The 21,782-nt window shown below is 54.5% G+C and overlaps 1 protein-coding gene across 2 annotated transcripts in view; it reads right to left on the bottom strand.

The window, feature by feature from the left end:
- Window positions 1–711: 711 nt before the first annotated feature.
- ATOH8 (atonal bHLH transcription factor 8) overlaps window positions 712–21,782 on the bottom strand; it is a 34,923-nt gene continuing 13,852 nt past the window's right edge. Inside the window, exon 3 of one of the 2 annotated variants that reach the window (XM_004742342.3) lies at window positions 712–5,010. In XM_004742342.3, coding sequence (XP_004742399.2) covers window positions 5,005–5,010 — 6 coding nt within the window. In that variant the 3' untranslated portion in view covers window positions 712–5,004. Of the gene's footprint in view, window positions 5,011–9,908; window positions 20,575–21,782 lie in introns of those variants that run through there. The other variant, XM_045079098.1, reaches the window with a different exon arrangement.

Genomic DNA, 21,782 nt, shown 5'->3' with positions numbered 1-21,782 from the left:
GACTCTGGAAGAGAGGAGGGTCCGACGGGCAAGGAGGGAGCCTGGATTTTGACCTGGCTGAGGTGGGTGCAGGGAAGGGACTTCAGAAATAGACCTCTATGGGCCACCGAAAGGGAAAGGTCAGCGGTAGCCGATCAGGGAAAGAGGGGCCCGCCAGGGGGCGCCACACAGCTCCATGGGCAATAAGGAAGCCTATCTCCCCAACCTAGCCTCAGTCACTTCTTCCTTGGGGTGCACGGGGAGGCTGGCCTAAGGGTGTTCCCACTGAAACTCGCTCCAAGAGGCCAAAAGGAGCGCGTCTCTTTGAATGATTAATAGTGACTGCCCGGAGCGCTTATCAGGAACTCTGTCAGGTGGCCTCCAGGCCCGCGAGAAGAGCCACGGCTGTTGATACCGATGGGCGTTGTCTGCGGTGGGGGCAGCCCGGGGGTGTGGCAGCGTCCGTTCATTCATCCTCGCACAGCTCATAGCTGTCCACCTGCTCCTCGCGGGCCCCTGTGCTCTGCCCTGGTCCTCTGCGAGCACGCCGTTCTCCAAGGCTCACCTGCAGAGGGAGCAAAAAGCTCCAGGCCAGGCTCCACTCCGCTCTAGACCTTCTCCCTCGGAGCCTCTTTAAGGTTTTGGAAAAGGCCTGCGTCCCATTCTCTCGGGGTCTTGAACAAATTAGCTGCTTGGTAGTTATTTGTGAAAGGACGAAAAGAAAGGCGTGAATCACCGTATTTCCCACTTTTTATTCATTTAACAGAGAAACCAATATATACATTTTGCAAGGCCTTTTCGAGGATTTGCAAATGGATTAGACCCAATCTTTGCCCTCTAGGAATTCATAGCACCATCTGGAGGTTAGAATATGTGCCCAAATATCTGTAAAACCAGGTCATTACGTACAAATCCAAGTTCCTTGATGGTACCTGGCTTCAGGAAGGCAGACGGAGCTTGTCCAGGGTCTAGGGTCTCAAAGGGAAGACGGATGCCAAGGTGAGAACCAGGATGGGGGTGGGTAGCGGAGGATGAAGCCAGTTGCCCTTCGCTTTGCCCCCTCTCTGTGCCTCCCAAGGAGAGCACCCCCCCCCCATGCCTCCCTGTCCTACTGGAGCCTGGAAACAGACCACAGCTGAGCAAGTGGGGCGGCAGCAAGAGGTCCAAATGAGAAGGGCTGTACAAAACCCTTTCGAGGAAACACTTAAAGATGTCCAAGTCTTGCTCTGCCCCTGGACACTGGCGATGACTTTGTCGCTCAGGAAACAGCATGGCAAGAGGGAGACAAGTGCAGTACCCTCTCCAGCCCCCAGGGGGCCTCCTCCCATGGCTGACCCCAACACAGCGCTGGCCTCCGCCCCTGGGGATTGTGGGCAGGAAGGGGCTGTCTGTCCCTCCAGCTCCCAGCACAGTCCCCGCACACAGCCACCCAGTTCCCCACCCCTGGGCCTACCCCTCCTCTTCACTGGACAATGAGAAAGAGAAAAGGGGCGAAGGTGGGGTGAAGGGAAAGGACAGTCCAGGGCCTTGGAGGTCTTGGGGTGGTGGAGGGAGCCTAGGAGGAGGTCTGAGGCCAGAGTTGGGGGTGCATAGGGACCCCAGGGAGTACGGAGTGGTGAGACAGAGTCCACTTGGGGCGCCCTGGCCAAGCTGTGAGCCCAGAGAGGGGCCCGGGGACTTGTGGACCACCCTCCCCAGAACTTAAGCCTCACTTCTGGGGTAGTATGAGGCTGGAACCAGGAAGCACTGCAGCCTCCGTGCTTGGAGTTTTTGAAGCGTCATGTGAAGCTTGGTGGAGCCAGAAGCCCCAAATCCCGGAGCAGCTGTCTGGGATTTTGTCCTGCGGAGAGCAGGAAGCATGCGTACTGCAGGAACCGGGGACACACACAGAGGTACGCGCGCAGACGTGTGCGTGCACTCTCATGCAGGTGCCCTGGGTCCCCCGTGGCTGGTGACCGATGAGCCATCACAGGGCTTTGGGGCCGGGACTCAGAGCAAACAACAAAGCAGGAGGTTGCGTCACAAACAAGCTGGCAGGGGCTCCGGGACCAAAACCCTCAGCTGGACCTGGACACATGAAGAGGGTGGCTCTTCATTGTTTTTACGTGGGCGAGGGTCTTTTTGCATGGTTGCTTATGTAAAACAATCTAAAAGACTGTCAAGGAGATCTGAACCTATCTTAAACAGATTTCCCTTCCCGGGGAATATATGCAAGTGTGTACACGGGTGTGCATGGGAACATGAGGAGGAGTGTATGTTTGTGTGTGTACGTGCAAAAACACACAAGCTGCTGTGCTGGTGGGGAAGCTGGAAGAAGAAAGAAAAGCATGAACTTTTAATCATTCCCCACACGCGTGTGTGTGCATGTGCACACAGAACTATACACACACGCACATCCATCCATCTGCATTTTTGGCCCAGCCTGCATCCCCATAAACTGCTTTTAGGTCTGAGACCCAAGCCCACTTTAAACCAGTAGTTGTCCACCTTGCTGGCACATTGGAATCACGTAGGGAATTTCTTAAAAATCCCAGTGCCCCGGGAACATTCCAGATACATTATAATTTCTGGAGATGGGACTTTGGCATAAATACTTCATATCAATATTTAATCATCTCCTGAGGTGATTCCAATGTCCTTCCAGGACTAAGTTATTCGTATGTGTAGAAAGCCCTTCTCCCATTCCTCTGCACAGAAAACTTCTATTCATCCTTCAAGACCCAACTCCCAAGTCCCCTTTGGAGGAAAGCTCTTCCTGACAACTGCCCAGGGAGAGCTGGTTTTTCCTTTCCTGAAGTTCCCAACACCATCTTAGATATCTGACTGCGTCATAATGATTTGCTTGTCTATAAGAACCATGACCTCTGTGAAGAAAAGTGCTATGTGAGAGCTGTCTATTGCCGACACCTAATTCCATGTCTGATACGCAGCCGGTGATCCATAGAAGCTTCAGAATGAAATAGAAGTATGTAATGAAGGCCAGGAACAAGACGGGTGGGGAGTGGAGGCCGTGGGTTTCTCTCGGTGGGAAGGCAATGACTCTGGTCCCCTGGCAGCAGGATGGGGGTACCTCCCTACATTTTAATAACAGAAAGGGTCCTCTTATGTCAATAGGTTTGATGCTGATTGGTCCACACTTCCTGTTTCCTTAGGAAGTGCCACAAGCATTACTCAGAAATTCAGAGAGACAAGAGAGTGGGTTTGTGACCTGTGCCTGGAGTCCTAGGTGACCAACCTCTCTGTCTCTATATTTAGAGGTGTATTTAAATTTATTTAGAGAGAGAGTGTATGAGCAGGGGGAGGGGGAGAGGGAGAGAGAGAGAGAGAGAGAGAAGCCCCAAATAGACTCCCAGCTCCGGACCCAATGCCAGGGTCTTGGGATCATGGCCTGAGCCAAAACCAAGAGCCAGCTGTTTCACCGACAGAGCCATCCAGGTGCTCCTTTTCTGAACCATCCCCTTGTCACTTCCATCCCAAGCCCACTCTGTCTATCTGGCTTCCAGGGCACCTTTGCTTTGAGGAACACTATGAACATCTGGGTCCCCTGCTTCTGTCCCAGATCCAGAACAGCTCAACAATCTGGTTCTTGCCCAAGGGCTGTGCCTGGGAAATGCTTGTGCAAGGGAGGGAGGCTCCGGTCAGCCCACTGGGCCTGCAGACACTCCGACCCCGGCCCAGGAGCCTGAAGAACAGACAAGAGAAGGTGTCCTGGGGCTGAACGAAGTGAGTGAGGTCTGAGGTGGAAAGAGCTCCTCACGTTTCTGACCAGGCGTCCTGGTCACTAGTCCAGGCTGAGGGCATGCTGCAGGTCTCCTACCCCCTGACACACACAGACATACACACTCACACACTGGCCACTTCCTGAAGGGTTCTCAACCTCTAGGCCAAGACCAGCCTCTCCCCTCCCCCACAACTGCCCCTCAACTGACCAGCCACAGTCCTGATCGCCCACAGAGTCCATTCAACACGAGCAAGGGTTTTCTTTACATGTTGGGGCTTTTACTTCAATTTGAAGCAGATGGTTGAGCACAGATGTGAACAGCTTTGGCCTTTTGAGCACAAGGAAGAACAGGCCTTGGCTTTGAACATGCCTTCCCCCCTCCCCAACTTACTGGCCCGTTCCCCTGGTCCCTTCTTCCCCTCTGCACCCCCCTCCCCGCTGCATAACCCGGAACAGACTACTGGCCTTCGTGCAGGGCACCATCTTGTTTTCCCAGCCAGGAGTGAGGGCTACAGGCAAGGCGTGGCTGGCTGGCCTGGCTGGGCAACAGAGACCCTTTAGGTGACCTTGGTGGGTCTAGTCCCTGGGGTGGAATACAATATTGCTTCTTTCCTCCCTTCCTCCTTTGCCTCGATGCTCAGGGACCAAGGAGCCTAGACCCAGGGAACACTGTGAATCAGGGTCAGAGGCCTAGGCAGCCAGTGCGAGGGCGAGAAGAGGGCCAGGATCTCATATCCCACTCCATGCAAGTGTCCCCAGCCCTCTCTCACCACCCCCCGAAAGTTTATCTTGTACCCAGCCGGCTCAGGGCCCAGTGTAGAAAAAGAGTTCCAGGTCAGAGGGTCGAGCCCTTCCAATGGTCACCAAACAGCCATCCCTTCCATGAGTTTCCAGTGGGATCGCTGCTGACTCGTCTTTGGCTTGGGATGGCTTTGGCAATAGGAGGAGCACAAGTCATAGAGCAATGGTGCGGCTTCCCACTGAGGGGTGTTCTCACAATTTGTTCAGTGTCTCTGTGGAATCTTTGGCAATGAATTTCTGCAGCCCTGGGCAAGGAGGAGGCTTTGCTCTCCCCCTCCCCGCCAGGCAGAGGGCAAAGTGCGGAGTCCCCGGAGTGGCCGAGGGGGGACAGGAGGGTGAGAGGGAGGCAGGTGTACCCCCGCCCCACCCTGAGAGGCAGTGGTCTGAGCATCTGGTGGTATCTTGGAGAAGAAGACAAGGCTGGATTTGGAGAGCTCAACTTCTCCTCAGGCTTGACCAGAAAGAAGGCGCACAGCAGCATCCTTGGTCTAGCCTGGGGCCAGTCACTCCTGAAAGAAACAACCAACAGTCAGAAGAAACCCTACTCAGCTGACTCCTGTTTCTTTTTTTTTTTTTTTAAATTTTTTATTTTTTATAAACATATATTTTTATCCCCAGGGGTACAGGTCTGTGAATCGCCAGGTTTACACACTTCACAGCACTCACCAAAGCACATACCCTCCCCAATGTCCATAACCCCACCCCCTTCTCCCAAACCCCCTCCCCCCAGCAACCCTCAGTTTGTTTTGTGAGATTAAGAGTCACTTATGGTTTGTCTCCCTCCCAATCCCATCTTGTTTCATTGATTCTTCTCCTACGCACTTAAGCCCCCATGTTGCATCACCACTTCCTCATATCAGGGAGATCGTATCTGACTCCTGTTTCTTAAAGGCCAGCTGTTCGCAGGGTCTGGCACTGTCAGCCCCTCCTCTCATTTACTCCTTGCTGCTGCCCCAGGAGGGACTCTTGTGGCCCCAGCAGGCAACTGCATCTTGACGGGCTCAGTAAGGGACGCACTCAGCATCTGAACCCAGGACCTGCTGCCCCCAGAGCCCACACTGCATTTTAGAACCATTACTGATTTTATCGGTTTGGGGAAATGGGCAAAGGCTGGAGGGGCTCGAGGGAGCGCGGAGATACCTGTGTTGATCGCACAACCCTCCAGCTCACACCCCATGGGGATGGCCGTCCACAGCTCCTCTTCCCTCCACTGTTCAGACAAGAGCACTGTTCCCAAGTCACCGGGCCAGCTAGAGGTGCGGCCCATCGACCCGCCCGCTGGGGGAACCTGAGAGAGGTCACTTAACTTCTCTGGGCTTCAGTGTCCTCATCTAGAAAATAACACCACTGGACCAGCTCAGTAATTGCCAAACTTGCTTTCAAGCCATAGAAATGTGGTTTGAACTGTGGAGGCCTACCCAGAACACAGAGACCTGGTCTGGTGTATCTGCAGCAGCGGGGTAGGGGGGACACAGGGAGAGAGGGTTGCAGGGTACATTCCCTCCAGCGTGAGGCCTGGGACAGCTCTGAGAACCCAGGGTGCTAAGGAGCACAGTTTGGAAACCACTAGGTTAGACCATCTGTAAGGGCGTCACCGGGCTGAGCGCGGGAACCTTCCCTCTGGCCGCTGGCCTTGCTCTTGCTCCTGAGAACGGGGACCATAGGGTGTGACTTGCTATCAGGAAGGGGCAGGAGATGGAGAAAGGTCACAGGGACCACTGGGACTTTAGGTTTTGGGAGAGGTCAGAGTGGTGGGGGTGGGCCCGTCAGGACACGTCCTCCCAGAACAGGTCAGGGGAACAGGGGTGCCTTAACCTGGCGCGGTCTGTTCCTACGATAGCAGGACTCCTGCAACCACCCCAGACAACACAGCTAAGACGCTTCTTTTTGAAGTAAAACATCTGTGGGACCCCTCCACCCTGCCAGGGGTCTTGCTCATGTCCCGCTCTCAGAGGTGGCGCAGGAAACTGGCCACAGCAGGATCTGAATCCGGACCCGTGGTGTTTATTCGGGCGCAGAGAAGCTGCTCCGGCTGAACTGCAGGCCTGGGGAGCCAGGTCGCAGCCAAACCACGGGGCTGGGGGGCTGCCAACCGCAGGCTCTGGGGAGCCTTGGGGAGCCTTGCAGGCCTGGGGCGTTGGGCTTGGCCCATGGCCCAGGGGCGAGGTGGGGGCAGGGTTGGAGGCAGGGTGTCCAAGGGGAGGGGTCGCCCAGCTAGCAGAGACCAGGCAGGAGAAAGGCAGGGGGAGAAGGGAGGAGGGAGCACTGCTGCATGCACCCAGGTCCAGGCTCACCTCCTCTGCGCGCTGTGCCGCTGGCCCCCGGCAGGAATCTGCTTTCTGTTCTGTTCTGAGGAGGAGGATTAAGAGGCGGGAAGGAAACCCATGGGGATGGCACGGGGTCTGTGGTCCAGGGGTGATTTACAGCCCGCGTCAGCCGGGCGCTGACTGCCTGGGCGGGCCCTTTCAGGCCGGGCCGCCTGTGGTCTGGGGAAAGGCGCAGAAAGCTGGCCAGGCCAGCCGCCCAAGCTGTCTTACTGGCCACTCCATCAAGGCGCCGGGACCCTGTCCCAGGCCCTCTGTTGGCTCTTGAACCCTGCGGAAGCCATGACCACTGCCCAAGGGCAACCAAAAGCAATGGAACAGTTTCCTCTCGCCAAAGCCTGACCTTCAGGACTCCATTCCACCCTTTCCCTGGTGACTACGCTGGACCTGGGTTCCCACCGCCTACCTCCGCGCAGGAATCCCAACACATGCACCAACCATCCAAGGAAGTCTTATGTCAAATGGGGCATGGTGGGAAGAATGCAAGGAGGTCTTCGGTGTCAGCACCTCCTCTGAGATTAAACAGCTTTGTGACCCTGGGGAACTTACTGCCCCTCTCTGTGCTTTAATTCCTTCACTTATACAGCAAGTACAAGTACATAGACATAGACATGTGCTTTCCCCCAAAAGGTCCTTTGTAGAATACTAAACGGGTGAGGTATATCCCGTGAGTCTGGGAAACACCACAAACCTAGGCCTCATCTTGGAAAGTCACTAAATATATTAGCATATTAAAGGCTCTGAAAAGTCCTGCAGTAAAGAAATTTGCCTGGCTTTATTTATCCACTTATCTGCTGAATTCATTTGATCCTGTGATCACAATTGCACTTTGAGGCGATCTATGGCCCTTCCCTGGACTTCAAGTATCTGCTTCTTTCCTGCCTCAGCATCCCAACCCCAATGTCCAGTGGGGGCTGCAGGTTGGTCCAGCCTCAGAGTTCTTCCAGAGACCAGCTATGCTTGAGGGATAGGAGACAAATCCATGGATGCCCCTTCAGAAGGGGCAGGGTGTGTGTGTGTGTGTATGTTAATTACAGGCAGGTAGCTGTAAATACAGAGGAAAGGGCTGGCAAATATTCCACATTGTGACAACCATACCACAGAGCCCTTCTCATGGAAGCAGGGGCAACATCCTGTGTCACCCCATGTGAGAAACACAGCTTGAGAGAACCTCTCGACTCCCATCCAGCTCTGGCTTTTTATGGGGGGTGTTTTGTCTGGGCCAAGGTTCTGGGTATAGCTGGGAAAGGCTCTTGGCTCACTGCCCTAAGGACCCCCTAAACTCTAGCCCCTTACCATAGAAGATGTCCTTTAAAGAGGGTCTAATGTGAAAATAAACTTTGAACATGACTAGACAAGATGGCCTCTCAGGTCTCTTTCTATGGGTCTGCCGTGCTGAGTGAGAAGGGGGGGATTTGGTCAGTGTGGTAAAGCGGTGGAGTTCATCAAATTTGAAATCGTCTTTTGATCTGTCCATTCATTCGTGGTCAGAACATCAGCTCCACGAGGACAGGGACAGGGTCTATTTTGTTTGCTGATGTAGCCCCAGAGCCTAGAACAGTCTAGACACACAGGAGCACCTCAATAAATATTTGTTGAACCAGGAAATAAATATTTCCAGTCATGGGCATTTTATTTACTATAGCTTTTATATACCACGGAATATGTTTCCTGTTTCAAATGTAACTTAGCATTTTTGTAAATATGCCTGTGCTTCAGGGAAACTTCGGGTAATTGTTGTGAATCCTGGAGTAACGTTGCACCTTTTCACTTTTGTTCAATTCCCATTTTTTTTTTTTTTAAATTTCTAATGATACCTCCTCCGCTTACCAAGTTTGTCTCTGGCTTTATGAGGACTGGCTTCCTCTCTCGATCACGTCTGTATACAACAGCACAATTTTACCATTTTAGGGGCCTTTTCAAAAAATGACTCTAACTGCCTTTTTTTTTTTTTTAAGATTTTATTTATTTGACAGAGCGAGAGAGCACAAACAGGGGGAGCAGCAGAGGGAGAGGGAAAAGCAGGCTCCCCGCTGAGCAGAGAGCCAATATGGGGCTTGATCCCAGAACCCTGAGATCATTACCTGAGCCGAAGTCAGATGCTTAACCAACTGAGCCACCCAGGCGTCCCTCTATCTGCCTTCTAAGGTGTTTTGCCTTTTAAATACATATTCAGTTTATCATCTGCATATTCATTTTCAATCCACTCCACCTCCTTAACCATTTTTTACTATTTTAGAATTATCCTTTTTTTAATATTTTAGCAGTTTGGAGATAGCCTTCCAGATGCAGAAAAAGATCCAATGGAATAGAAATCCTGACAGCTTTGTTTGTTTATTTCTCCTAAAAACAACAGTCAGATTTCAAATGTTGTTTTAAAACAAAACTATGGAAGATGAGCAGGGAGTACACGAAAGATGCATTTTCAACCCCCACACTATTAGATATTATTTTAGCTTTTACTTCTCAGTACACTAACATGTGGGCTGGGAAGGGGGTTTGTATTTGGTTCTAATTTTTTTACTTTTTTATAAACATACAATGTATTTTTATCCCCAGGGGTACAGGTCTGTGAATCGCCAGGTTTACACACTTCACAGCACTCACCGTAGCACATACCTTCCCCAATGTCCATAACCCCACCCCTCTCTCCCAGTCCCCCTCCCCCCTGTGTTTGGTTCTAAACGCAGAACACTGAGGTCCACTGTGGCTCCAGAGTCAGCAGACCGCGGGGGCCCTGGGCAGGTGGGTTTAATCTCTCCATGCCTCAGTTTCCCCATCTTTAAAGTGAAACCAGTAATAGTACCCGCCTCCCAGGCCAGTTGCGGAGAATCAATGAGACAATGGAGCCATACCCCACCAGGGCCTCGCATTCCAAGTGCTGGCTCACCTCCCTGCAAAAAGCTGGGTCCTTCCTTTGATGAACTGGTGTCTGAAAACTTAAAAAAGTCATCACTTGGGGCGCCTGGGAAAGCCTCTGCCTTTCGGAAAGCCAAAAGCCTCTGCCTTCGGCTCAGGTCATGATCCCAGTGTCCTGGGATTGAGCCCTGCATCTCTGATCAGCAGGGAGCCTGCTTCCTCCTCTCTGCCTGCCTCTCTGCCTACTTGTAATCTGTCAAATAAATAAATAAAATCTTTAAAAAATAAAATAAATAAAAAAGGCATCATAGTCTGAAAAGTCTCAGGTAATCAGAAATAGTCACATTGAACCAACTGTCATCTTGACCTTGCTTTTGATGGATTTAAAAAAAAAAATAGACACAATTTCTAAAATTATGCAAGGCATGTCCATCACCTCATGAGTGGGTAACCAAAATGTGGTGTATCCACACAAGAGAATATTATTCGGCCAGAACAAGGATGGAGGTACTAACACATGCCAGAACATGGATGGACCTGGAAAGCTGTGTGCTAAGTGGAAGAAGCCAGTCACTAAAGGCCACGTGTTCTAGGATTCCATTCACATGAAGTGTCCAGAGCAGGGAAACCCACAGACTAGCGGCCCCCCCAGGGGGGAGGGCAGGGAGGACAGTGGGGTAGGAAGGGAGAACTAAAGGATAGGGGTTGTCTTCCTTCCCTGAGAAGAAAGTTCTAAAACACACTGCGGCGATGGCTGCACATAGCAGTGAAAATACTAGAAACCACTCAGCTGTACACTTCCAGTGGGGGAACTGATGTCATCTCAGTCAAGCAGTTAAGTTTTTAAAAATTACGTCGGTAGTTATATAATGTTAATTATAGAAAGGTTAGAAAAAAATACAGAAGAGTGAACAGAAGGAAAAATTTCAGTCACCTCAATCTCCCCACAGGGAACATGGGGTGACTACTGTTCCTTTACTTTTCTCAGGCTTAGACACAGCTATAGAGTATTTTGGGGGTCTTTGCTTGGGTATATATTTATTCACTGGCTTATTTTTTTTTAATGTTTATTATTTATATATCCTCTGACACTGACATAGAATTTTATGGAAGTGGAAGCGGGCTGTGCCAACTGCACGGGAAGCTGGGGTTTGTGTTCTAACGCTCCGGCCTGTCCGCCTCTGCCTCTGGCGCATGTGTTTTCCTATCTTCTCCGTGGGCCAGGCGCTGCGGAGGTTATTCTGGGCACAAGCACAGGCCCCGGGCTTCTGGCCTCCCAGCTTCCCAGGGAACTGGAAGCAGGTAAGGACCAGCCCACCCCAGCGCCTCCCGCCCCGCCTGGCCTGGGCGCCAGGGGTGACAGGCAGGAAATTTATGAGCAGTTGGAGTTGGCTGCTATTTTCCGAGGGCGGGAACATGGTGTGAATCAAGGATCCCACTGTGTCCGGGCTGGGAGGGCCCCCTGAGGTCCCAGCCCTCTAAGAGTTGCAAAGTTAGGGCCAGAGGCCCTGGTGAGCCAGGAGAATCCTCCTGGGGACCGTGGATTGGGAGAATTCATTTACTCAGCAAAGATACACTAGGTCCCTACTGGGTGCCAGCCGTGTGACAGGCATGGGGTCAGAGTCCCAGCTGGGGGGCAGCTGATACCATGACTCCAGAGTGAGGCTGAAAGTCACTGGGGCTGGTCTGCGCTGTCAGGTGCCCGGTTGCTGTCGTGTTGGCTACTCGCCAGAGGAGCGGCTGAGATTGCCAGGGGCTCCAGGCTGCAGTGCAGACAGCTGTCCACGAAGCTCAGGGGCTGCCCTGTCCGGCACACCTCAGCCCCCCAGGCCGGAAGCATGGGTGGGTCTGGCAATCTAAGCCCCTCATTTCCTGAGGCCAGTGGATCCGTTCAAACCTGAGTCAGCCCATGACATACAGAAGCACTTTCCTACCAGTAAGCAAGAATGACCGACCGCATCAGACAATGCCAAGATGAGAGCCGGCAGCCCTGGGGCCTGTCCTGGGCTAAGCTGTGAGGGGCGGAGCTGGACCCCAGGTGTGCAGGCAAGCTCGGAGAGGGCCCTGTCCACATACCCCACACTGTCCTAATGGCTTACCACCTGGACCATAAGCTCCAGGGAGGGCGGGGTTTCCTGGCCGGGTTCCTGCTGTCTCCCCAATCCGGGATCATCGGAGCTAACTGGAGTCCAGTCTCTGAACCCGCCACATCCCACCTCCACTGCAGGCTGAGAAAGCTGTGCTTCTCTGTGTTCCCAACGCACCTCATATGGACCCCTACATCCCTCCGTGCCACGAATTATTGGCCATCATCCCCTCACTCACCCCAAGCACCCCCAGCACGAGCTCCTGAGGGAAGGAAGAGGTCATGTTGTCCTCAGCACCCCTGTCCTGCTAGGCTGCTATCTGTTTACCGAGGGTGGCTTCGTGCCAGGCGCCACACTCCACTCCTTTGCGTGTGCTGTTTTACACCCTCCCAGGGAGGTGGCCGTCGCTGCTGCCATTTTGCAGATGAGGAAATCGAGGCTGGCACAGTTTTCTGGCTTCTCCAGGTCACCCCGCTACGATGCAGGGCAGCAAGGCAGACAGACCCCTTGACCTCTGGAGAACTCAGCTTCTTTGCTGGCAAGCGGGATTGGCAAGTCCCCAAGCCATCCTCCCAGCTGCCACCTTCTTGGGTTCTAAGAAAATCTCAGTCTTTGTCCCTTGAGCCTAAAGGTGGCTGGAACTGGGAGGCCTGGCACTCCCAGAGTCAGGGCCAGAGCCCATGAGGACCCCACTAAGCCTGCAAAGGACGGCCAGCGAGACCCACAGCCTCCGCCGTGCTGACGCCTTCTTGGGCTCCAGGCCACTCTCTCTGGCTGCCAGTCTCTCGGTTTCTCTCTCCACGCTTCGCCTGTGTGTCTCTGTGCCAACTCTCTCTTGGCCTCTCCTTTGTTTATCTCTCCCCGTCCGTCAGCCTATCTGTCTTTCTTGGCCCCCACCCCACCGGGCCCAGAGCACAGGGCACTGTGAGGGTCGAGCTGGCCCGAGAGACGGCCTGAGGCCCAGCTGCTGCAGCTTCCCATCTGCTTCCCATTCTGCGACGCTGTCCAGCCAATTCTACTTGGCTGCACACTGCTCTTTCAGACCCCAGGAGCCCAGGGAGCCCATGACCTTGCCCCCACAACCAGAGGAGGCACTCAGACTAAAGGGAAGCAGACAGCTGGGTAGACAGGTGGCCCAGCCAGGTGAGGATGGCTCTGCTCCCTGGCAACTTCCCGGTGGGCCCTGACCCATGCCCCCCACCCCCCCACTCCCACACACACTGCACACATACACTCACACCTAACCGCCGTGTCGACAGATCCCTGTCAGGCCTGCTTCTTCCCCAGCTGGGGATCTCCCCGCCACCACGCCTCTGCATACTCAGTACCCTCCTCAGCAGTCCTTACCGCAGCTGGCAGACGGCTGGGGTGACTGGGCACGGAGCAGACAAGCCAAGTCTCGCCCAAGTGCTGGCCAGCAAGCCTTTGCAAAGACCGCAGTCGTCTCCAGGAGACCCCCAGGACCAGTGTGGGAAATATTGGGTGGTCATAAGGTCCCTGGACAGTACCCCGAAATCAAATGACTTCCACAAACACTATGCAAATGCAGTTTTAAGGTGGGAAAAACACCTCCCCTACCCTTTCTCACAGTCCCTTGGCCCCTCACAGCTAGATCCTGGAGGCACCATGGGATCCAGGCCAAGGTGGCGTGGTATCTCTGATCAGAGCTCCTTACCCACTGCCCCCCCATCTATCAGCGACAACCTAAAAGTAACTTCCAGCCGCACCAGGGACAGGCCAAGACTGGAAGAGAATTGAGTGTTTTGCCCACACGCATGTGTACACGCACATCTACTCACAAGCAACACAGCCCTGCAGCAGGAGTGCCTCTCACAGCCTCTGTTTGAATCCTGACTTCCCCCATTCTACCAGCTGTGTGACTTTGAGCAAGTTACTTCACCTCTCTGTGCCTCCATTTCTTCACCTATAAAATGGTAGTAACAGTGATCTACTACCCGAGGTTGTAGGGAAGATTCAGAAACACAATGGTGGCAAGGCAAAGCGCTGGGCACTGGGCAGCCCCACGTCAGGGCACACGGGTGTGTGGTTGTGGCTCCCTGCCATTGGCCTGCTAGCTTCCTGAGGCAGGACCATGTCTCCACCTCAGACTGCCAGGGTCCCACTCAGTACTGGGCACAGAGGAGCCGCCTGTCCGATGCTGTGGGCGACAACCGGAAACCTTTCCTTTCTTTCTGCTTCCTTTCCCTCTGCTTCATTTCCCCCACTCATTCAGCAACTCTCTCCTGCGTGTTCAGACCATGCCTGCTCCCTCTGAGGCACTGGGGATCCAGCAGTGAGATCAGGAGACCAGGAGCCCTGCCCTCCCCGAGCTGACATCCTAGAACTGGCCCTTCCCCAGGAGCAGATTTCCTTAGGGAAAGGAAGCCTCGCATTTTCTGTGCCAAACTGCTTGGACAGGTCCCTTCCCAATAACTGATGCATTTCCCTGCATTCTCAGTCAGACGTTACTAGATGTACTTTAGCTTCCTCTTGACAACCCAAGGTCAAGCCCAGAAACATCAGGCTACAGGAGCCTCCCCAGGTCCTTGAGCTTCTGGGGCCCCCTCCCCCAGAGGCGCGACATGGCACAAGCCTCTTGGCTCTCCAGAGTGTCTGGCATTGTTCTTTCTGCTTTTCTGTTTCTTCCCACACCATCAGGCCACCGGCTGTGACTCCAGGCGCCGTTCCTGCACCTGCTCCAGGAGCTGGCCTCCCACTTGAATTGGTTATTTCTGTTCAGCTGCTCCGATCTGAGACTCCAGAGAATCAAGCTTGTAAGAAGTGGGCACAGATGAAGGGCAGTGGGCTCTGGAGACGGCCCCCCTGGGGCTCTCCTATGAGCTTTTATGCGTGGCCTTTGTGTCCCCAGCTCTGCACTCCAAGGGGTGGGGACTTTGTTTTGTTCTCCGAAGTGACCAGGCACCCAGAACAACGCCTGGTACATAGTAAACACTCTAAAGTATGTGTTCCTTAGTAAATGTGCGGGGCCCTCATGCTTCCTTCATCGTCTTCTGCTTACGGAATTAAAGACACAGAACAAGTAAGAATCACTGTGTGTCTCTGCAGGGGGTAGGGGGGCGATGTGGGTCAACCTTTTGCGAATAACCCCACTGACCGCCCGGCCACATGCTGTGTGCGCGATGGCGGGGATGTGGGGGCAGGGGAGCGTGGTGGTCACGCAGCAGGTGGGTGGTTCTCAGCCTCACCTGCTATCCCCCTGAATAGGAACGCAACCCACCATGTGGGAGGCCCCCATGCAACCCTGAGAGACGGTGCCTACAGATGCACCAGGACACCTGTGCACATGTGTGCACATGCATGTACACACTCTTGCACATGTATGCGTGAGCACAGACACACCATAAGAGGGACAAACAGGGTTTCCGTCTGTGCAACGGAACCAAGTCCTTGGTGGGCAGCCCAGTCCGGTATCTGTTCTCTAAATCGCTGGGTGGGGAGATGTGACTGGGCTGACCCTCAGACCCACCCGCCTCCAGGGTGGACTCCCTGTGCAGTTCACACTCCCACCCTGGGGGTAGCAGAGGACAGAGATGGTCTAGGTTCAGAAGCACTTGTGTCCCAGGGCTGAGGAGCTGGCCTCACCCTGCCTGGCCTGCCCAGCTGTGTGAGCTGGGGGACTTCACTGCAGGGTCGCAGCCTCCCCATCTACCTGCCAAAGTTAGAAACATGCATCCTGGGCGGCTGCTGTAGGAGTCAAGTGAAAAAGGGGCACGAGAGGGCTCTGCAAACTGTAAAGCACCGTGCAGAGAGGTTCAAGATCGCTAGTGGCCTGGACTGGCCCTCTAGCTTCTTTGAATCTCAGTGTAGGAAGCTGAAAATGGAGGTACTGGCACTGATTTCATGGAGCCATGGTAAAGAGTCTGTGGTTAATGTGGTGACGCTGGTCAGCCCCACCAAGAAGAAAACCACCCTGTCACAAAACGGTCAATTCTCCAGGGAGGAGCCATGCGGCTGTTTAAGCCTGCTGCACTCCCAACATAGCGATCCCGTTGTTTTTCTGTTTCAGGGGGAGTGCCCCTTCTTCCAGGGCAGGTAGGGGATGTCTGGGCAGGGCAACTGAACTGATGAGGAGAAATGCTCTTTCCAGCAAGGTCCCTGTCCGGCCTTTGGATACAGCAAAAGGATGACATGCTCGGTGCAGTGGCAGCCACTATGCAGCCAGGAGGCAAACATCAAAAGAAGCCTTGGAGCCCAGGAAACATGTGCCTCCCTTCAGGTTTCCTGAGAAACGGGAGCCCCTATTTAGTTTAAGCTGCTGCTTGGGGGAGTTCTGTGATCTGCATCGCAAAGCTTTGTTCAATGATTGAAGGAAACAAGGACATAGGGAACCTGGGGGCATTTCCCTGTTGTGTCCTGAGGCTCCTAGTTTATCCTTCCCTAGAGTCTCTGCCTTCAGCATAGGAAGATACAGTCCTCGCTGTGCAGATTTTAGTTGAAGGAATGGTGCGTCATTATTTGGGGGCCTACTGTGCACTAGAAGCTGGGGCACAAAAATGAAAGGGCACCCTGTCTGGCTAGAGAAGCAGGCACTACAAAAACTGTATGATGTAATATAGCACGGGGGTTAAAATATAAGGTAATATATCATGAAACGTACCAGCTAAAAGTATAAGGTAATGATGTAACACGAGCTCTGGCAGATCCTATCACAGAACATTTATATCATTACTTCACAGCGGTATCACAGGACGCGCTCCTGAAGCAGACTATACACACCCCTGTGGCAAAGGTCGCCGAGTGGCCACTATGAAGCCCTGAGCAGGAGGCTGGGTAGGGGTCAGGGAGGGCTTCCAGGAGGAACAGAGCCTTCCAGAATGGGCAGGAGTTAGACAGACAGGGGAAAGGGGCATTCCAGGCAGAAGGGACAACATGAGCACAGAGGCCAAAAATAACCCCTTTGGGCGAGGAGTTCCTTGTTGCTAGAGTGTAAATTGGGACACAGGGAGTGACCGGCTGGAGCCAGGTCACTTGGGGGAGGGGTGTGGCCTCTACTCTTGGCCTGAGGGGAGCTCCTGGTGGTCCTGAGCAGGGATCGAGGTGGTCAGACCTGGATTGTGGCTGAGCGGCTAGGAGGAGCTCAGGTGGGGCCCAACTGAGCGGCTGGGCAGCTGGGCCAGGTCCCAGGTGGCTGTGAATTCTGGGCAGAGAGCAGGAGGGTCTTGAAGGAAGGAGTGGCTTCCTATTTCTCCCTCCAGAAATATTTTTACTAGGAGCTCAAGGAAAGCAGGGATTGATATGTTCCCCTAGAACCAGCTTTCTGGTCTACTAGGGCAGGTGGAAAGGGGATAATGGGCTCCCGGGCAAGGGAAGAACCGGGGCCTGCTGACACCCCTCTCATCCAGGCCTCCCACTGTGCTGGGTCCAGGGGCTCAGAGCCAGGCAGTGGGAAGGCTTGTCCTCCCCCTGCCTCCCTTGTCCTCCGGAGACCTCAGGCTGGAAAACAAATTCTGGTCATTGGGCTGACTCCATAGTACAACCAGGGGCCTGGGCCAGTGGTCGCTCCTCCGTGCCCAGGCTCTCCTCATCTTTGGCCCAATGAAGCCCAATTCTCAGGCAGAAGACAAGGGAAGAAGGAGGGAGTTGACAAAACAATTTCGCATACTTTGTGCCTCCATCCCTGAGCAGGTCCGGGAGGCAGGCTGGGTGTGTTCCAGATAGGACACGTGAGCAAGTCCGCTGGTCACACAGCCCCAGGGCAGAGCTGAGGTGAGCTTCAGAGTCCAGACCCAGACACCTGCCCATGGAGACCAAGCGGGAGGGTAGATCTCAGTCCTCTCTGAACCCTTCAGACGGTGAGATTAATGGCCCTGAAATTGCGATCAACATAAATATTTGGCCCTTCTGGAGCTGCCTCTCTCCAGCTAAAATGGGGAAGGAAGGAGCGAGGAACGGAGGGCAAAGGAAGGAAGAGCAGGGGTCTGGGTACAATGCAGATGAGACACAGAGACACCCTCCAACTCCCGAGGCCTTAGGTTGCAAGAAGCCAGCCCCCCGCCCCGGCCAACCCCACCACGGGACATCAGGCTTTCCCCACTGAGGCTGTGAGTGGCTCCAGAGCTTCTGGGTCTGTTGGGATGGGGGCAGTGGAAAAGGGGTGCAGGGAATTGAGAAAGGAATGGGAAGAGCCCCAGTACCCTGGCCTTGACGTACCTCCCCCGCCACGAAATCACCAGCCTCTGACACTTAGGAGGCATCCCTTTCGCCACCTCCACTTGGCAGCCCCCTGCCTGACTCTCAGCTCCTCATCAGGGCTCCAGGGGGTGTGAGGAAGGCAAGCCACACCCTGCCATCTCCCTTCCTCCCTGATGCTGGTGTCCCAGCTGCTAGCCCTGCCCCAACACCCCACGGGCTCTGGACAGGCCACCCGGTGACTGCTCCCAGGAGGTGCCCAGATTCCAGGCAGACATCTCCCAGAAGCTTCCTGGCAGAGACAGCCAGTTCTTAAAAAAGGCTTCATGTCATAGTGCAATCAGCCGAGAGGCCCGAGCACAAGGGTGTTTATTAACGTCACTGTGTTCCCCAAGCACCTCCGTGTTGTTCTCCGAGGAGCTGACAGGGGTCTCGGCGTCATCTCTGTCTTACCCCCACCGGCCCCAATGCTATTGGCGTCTCTGCGCCTCTTGTCCAAGACCTGAACCCTGACGGCCTGGGCCCTGCCCACAGCGTGCCCTCCCAGACACCTTCCTTCCCGTGTGTCCCCTCCAGCTGAGGTTTTACAAAAACAGTCCCTTCCAACGATCCCTGACTTTTAACAGTTTCGAGAAGGAAGAGAATCTGGCAGCATCCAAGAGAACCAATTAGGTGGTCCTCGGGCACCTTCGAGGAGGAAGAAAAGTCACACGGGGTGTAAGAGGAGGAAGAAACAGCATAAAAAGAAAACAAGGGGAAAAAAACCAGAGATAAAAAGTCCAGAGAAAACAGCGGCGCCTGAGAAACAAGGATCCCAGCCGCCAACTTTTACGGCGTCCAGCCCTGTTATTCATAAGTGAGTTTCCTCTCTCACAAAGGACCTTTTGCACGGTTTTCCCTTCTGCCTCCAAACCAGCTGCTCGCGCTGTTGTATCCTGAGTGATGATGAGGCTCTGAAAGGGTTTTTTGGGAACAGATGGCCAGGGGAGAGCTGGGGAATGTGCCAGCAGCGGGCTGGGCGGGCGGCCAGGGCCCGCGGTGACTGAGTGCTTGGGCTTCCAGCTCGCGTGCTTTCCCTGCCCTCTGCCCTCCGTGGCGCCAGCAGGCCTTCCCAGCGAGCGCTCGGAACATCTGGAGTCTGGGGCTGCCAGGAGGGGGGGCCGCGGCGGCTGGGCGGGGGACCCTCTGTTCCCGCGGAGCTCCCATGGACTTGCCACCAGGCCTGCCTCGCAGAACAGCTAATCAAAACCACAGCGCCCCGAATGGGAACCAGGCGTGCTCCCAGCTGCAGCCAGAGGCCGCCAGGCGACTTAACCCGGTGTCAGGCCTTGCTGGCGGTGCAGCACTGGGGGTGCTCGGGGCCGACGACACCCCCGGCCCACCCCACCCGGCGCCACCCCCCACGCCACTGCCAGCGGCTCTTGGCTCCCTGTGGCTAAATGGAACCTCCACGTGCTGCTGCCCCGGCTGCTTACATAAGAGCCGCTGCTCCGGGTGAGACGCGCCACCCCGCTATTTGCGGGGGGCCTCCGGGTGCGGGCCACCCCTCTGGGCAACGTGCGAGCACGAGGGCCCAGCAGGCCTCCAGGGTTGAAGAGCAGGGGGCTTTGGGACCCAAGAGATACGGGCTTGAACCGGCTCCATTGCTTGTTAGCCACAGGGCCCTGGGCACCTGCCCCCCGCCCTGGCCTCAGTTTCCCCTCTGTGCAACGGGGGAAGTGGTCCTCACTTGCAAGGTCAGTGAAACGTGAGGTACAGATGACGTACGTGGGTGTCTGGCAGGCAATGGGCACTAAAGCACGTGGTTGACACGGCTCTTGGCGACAGTTTGTCAGCATTAGTAGTGTGCGCAACCAAACAATGGGCACGTTTTGTGGTTATGAATCCATGAACTTCGAAAGCCCGGGAATTTCTGGGTGGGCTGCACGCTCACCTCCCGTTATGGGTCCAGGACCAGGGCTGTGGGCTGAAATGCTAGAGAGGGACGGACTATTTATCGGAGCTATTTATCCTTATCTGCCTTTTTGTTGATCAGTCATTCAGCACCCCTGGCATGGCCTCATCCCTGAGATACTCCTTCACGGGGTTCCACAGGAAGTTGTTACCTTATTGCTGTGGATTCCTGAGATTTCCTCTCCGGCACTCACTGAGAAAATGCCAGCCCTTTTCACATGGGACCTCGTTTAATCCTTCCAGCAAGGTGGCAAGGAAGGCATGTAGGTTCTCACTTTACAGATGAGAGAGGATTGGGGGGTGGGATTGGAGAGGTTAAGTGACATGCCCAAGGTCACACAGCTACAAAGTGCCAGTGTCAGGACTCAAACCCAGGTCTCTGGCTCCAAAGCTCTCTATTTCTCCTGCTTCACAGTCTTGCTTGTCATGCTTTCACGTGCCTTAGAATTAAATGCCAGCACCACAGAGAATTGCAGGAATGATAGGGTTCAACTCAACCCGCACCTACACAGACACCCTTTTTCCGGTGTCCTGGACTGAGGGTCACCGAGCCTATGCAGGGATTTCCAGAGGACCACCCTGGTTCAAAGGGGTGCTCTGGGGGGAAAGGGTTCTCTAAAGGGTCTTTGGATCCCAAAGGGTGATACGTTAGCGAATCAGAGGGGGCTTCCCATGTCTCTGTGGCTCTGGTTCTTCCTTGCTGTGGGGAGAAAGGAGGGATCTGTGAGTGCATATCAGGAGGGGCGCAATTTGGAAAAGGGGACAGGAGCGGGGTGAAGAGAGTGTGAGAGGAGAGAGGAAAGCAGCGCCTCATCTCTACCCTACCCAGGAACCACTGGGGAACTCCAGAGGGCTTAGTTCTGCCTTCCCGGGAGAGCTGGCTCTGAGCTCACCTGTGAGGCTCCCCAGCCAATGATCCCTCCAACCCAGTCCCTGCCAGACTTGTGGACTAATGATGTCAAATTGAGAGGAGAAGCGGCAGCTGAGAGAACACTCTGTGTTAGAGCAAACAGCTGGGGACAAACGTCTCTGTAATTGGAATGCCAGAAAAAATAAATTGCGTCCATTTTTATGACTAGAAGGGAATTTGATGGTGGTTTCCCACCCACCCTCCTTTTATCCCCACATAGACGGACTCTTTGGGCTTTGAAGGCAAATGGTATTTAACTTAGCAACTTCGCCAGGAGGATGTGGAAAGAGAACGTCTTCTCAGGCACTCACGTCCATGTGGGAGGCAGGACAGGGAAGGGCAGGCCCCCCGCACGCCTCTCTCACTGGCTAAGGGACCTTGGTCAAGCTCCTCAGGCCTCTGAACCTCAGCTTCGTTATCTGGACAATGGGACAGCCCCGGTGCCCACCTCGCAGACTTGGCGGGAAATCACAAGGCGACCCATCACAAGACCTAAGCTCCGTGTCCAGCATGTAATCCAGGCTCTGAGAAGCTCAGGTATCATCAGTGTTCTTGGGACGCACTGCCCGGGGGGCCCAGCAGTCTCTCAGGGAGCAACTCTCAGGTCTGTGTGAAACACCCACGCGGGGCACTGGGAAAGTAAGAGTGACGCGTTTGGTCACTTGGACAGTCATTAAACAGGAAAAGCCTGACCCCAAAGGGCCTGTAAGGTTCTGTAAGCCACCTTACAGAAGTAGACATGGAGGCCCCAGCAGGGGTGACCATGGACATGTGGGTGGGGGCAGAGCCAGGACAATGCCCCTCAGTAGACACTCTGGGGACCCAGAAGGCCTTGCACACAGATTACTGGATCCATCCAGAGCAGGAGCCCTTGAGGAGCCTCATGTGCTCTGGGGCTTGGGCACACAGTCCACATACACAGCAGCAACCACCAGGTCCAGCCACCCAGCCTCACAGAGCCAGCCCCACCCCCCAGCTGGCACAGCTCCGGGGGGTGC

This window comes from Mustela putorius, unplaced genomic scaffold (assembly GCF_011764305.1).
Source record: "Mustela putorius furo isolate JIRA1106 unplaced genomic scaffold, ASM1176430v1.1 tig00000281_pilon_pilon_pilon, whole genome shotgun sequence".
Taxonomy (NCBI): domain Eukaryota; kingdom Metazoa; phylum Chordata; class Mammalia; order Carnivora; family Mustelidae; genus Mustela; species Mustela putorius.
This window is presented reverse-complemented; position numbering and strand designations above follow the sequence as displayed.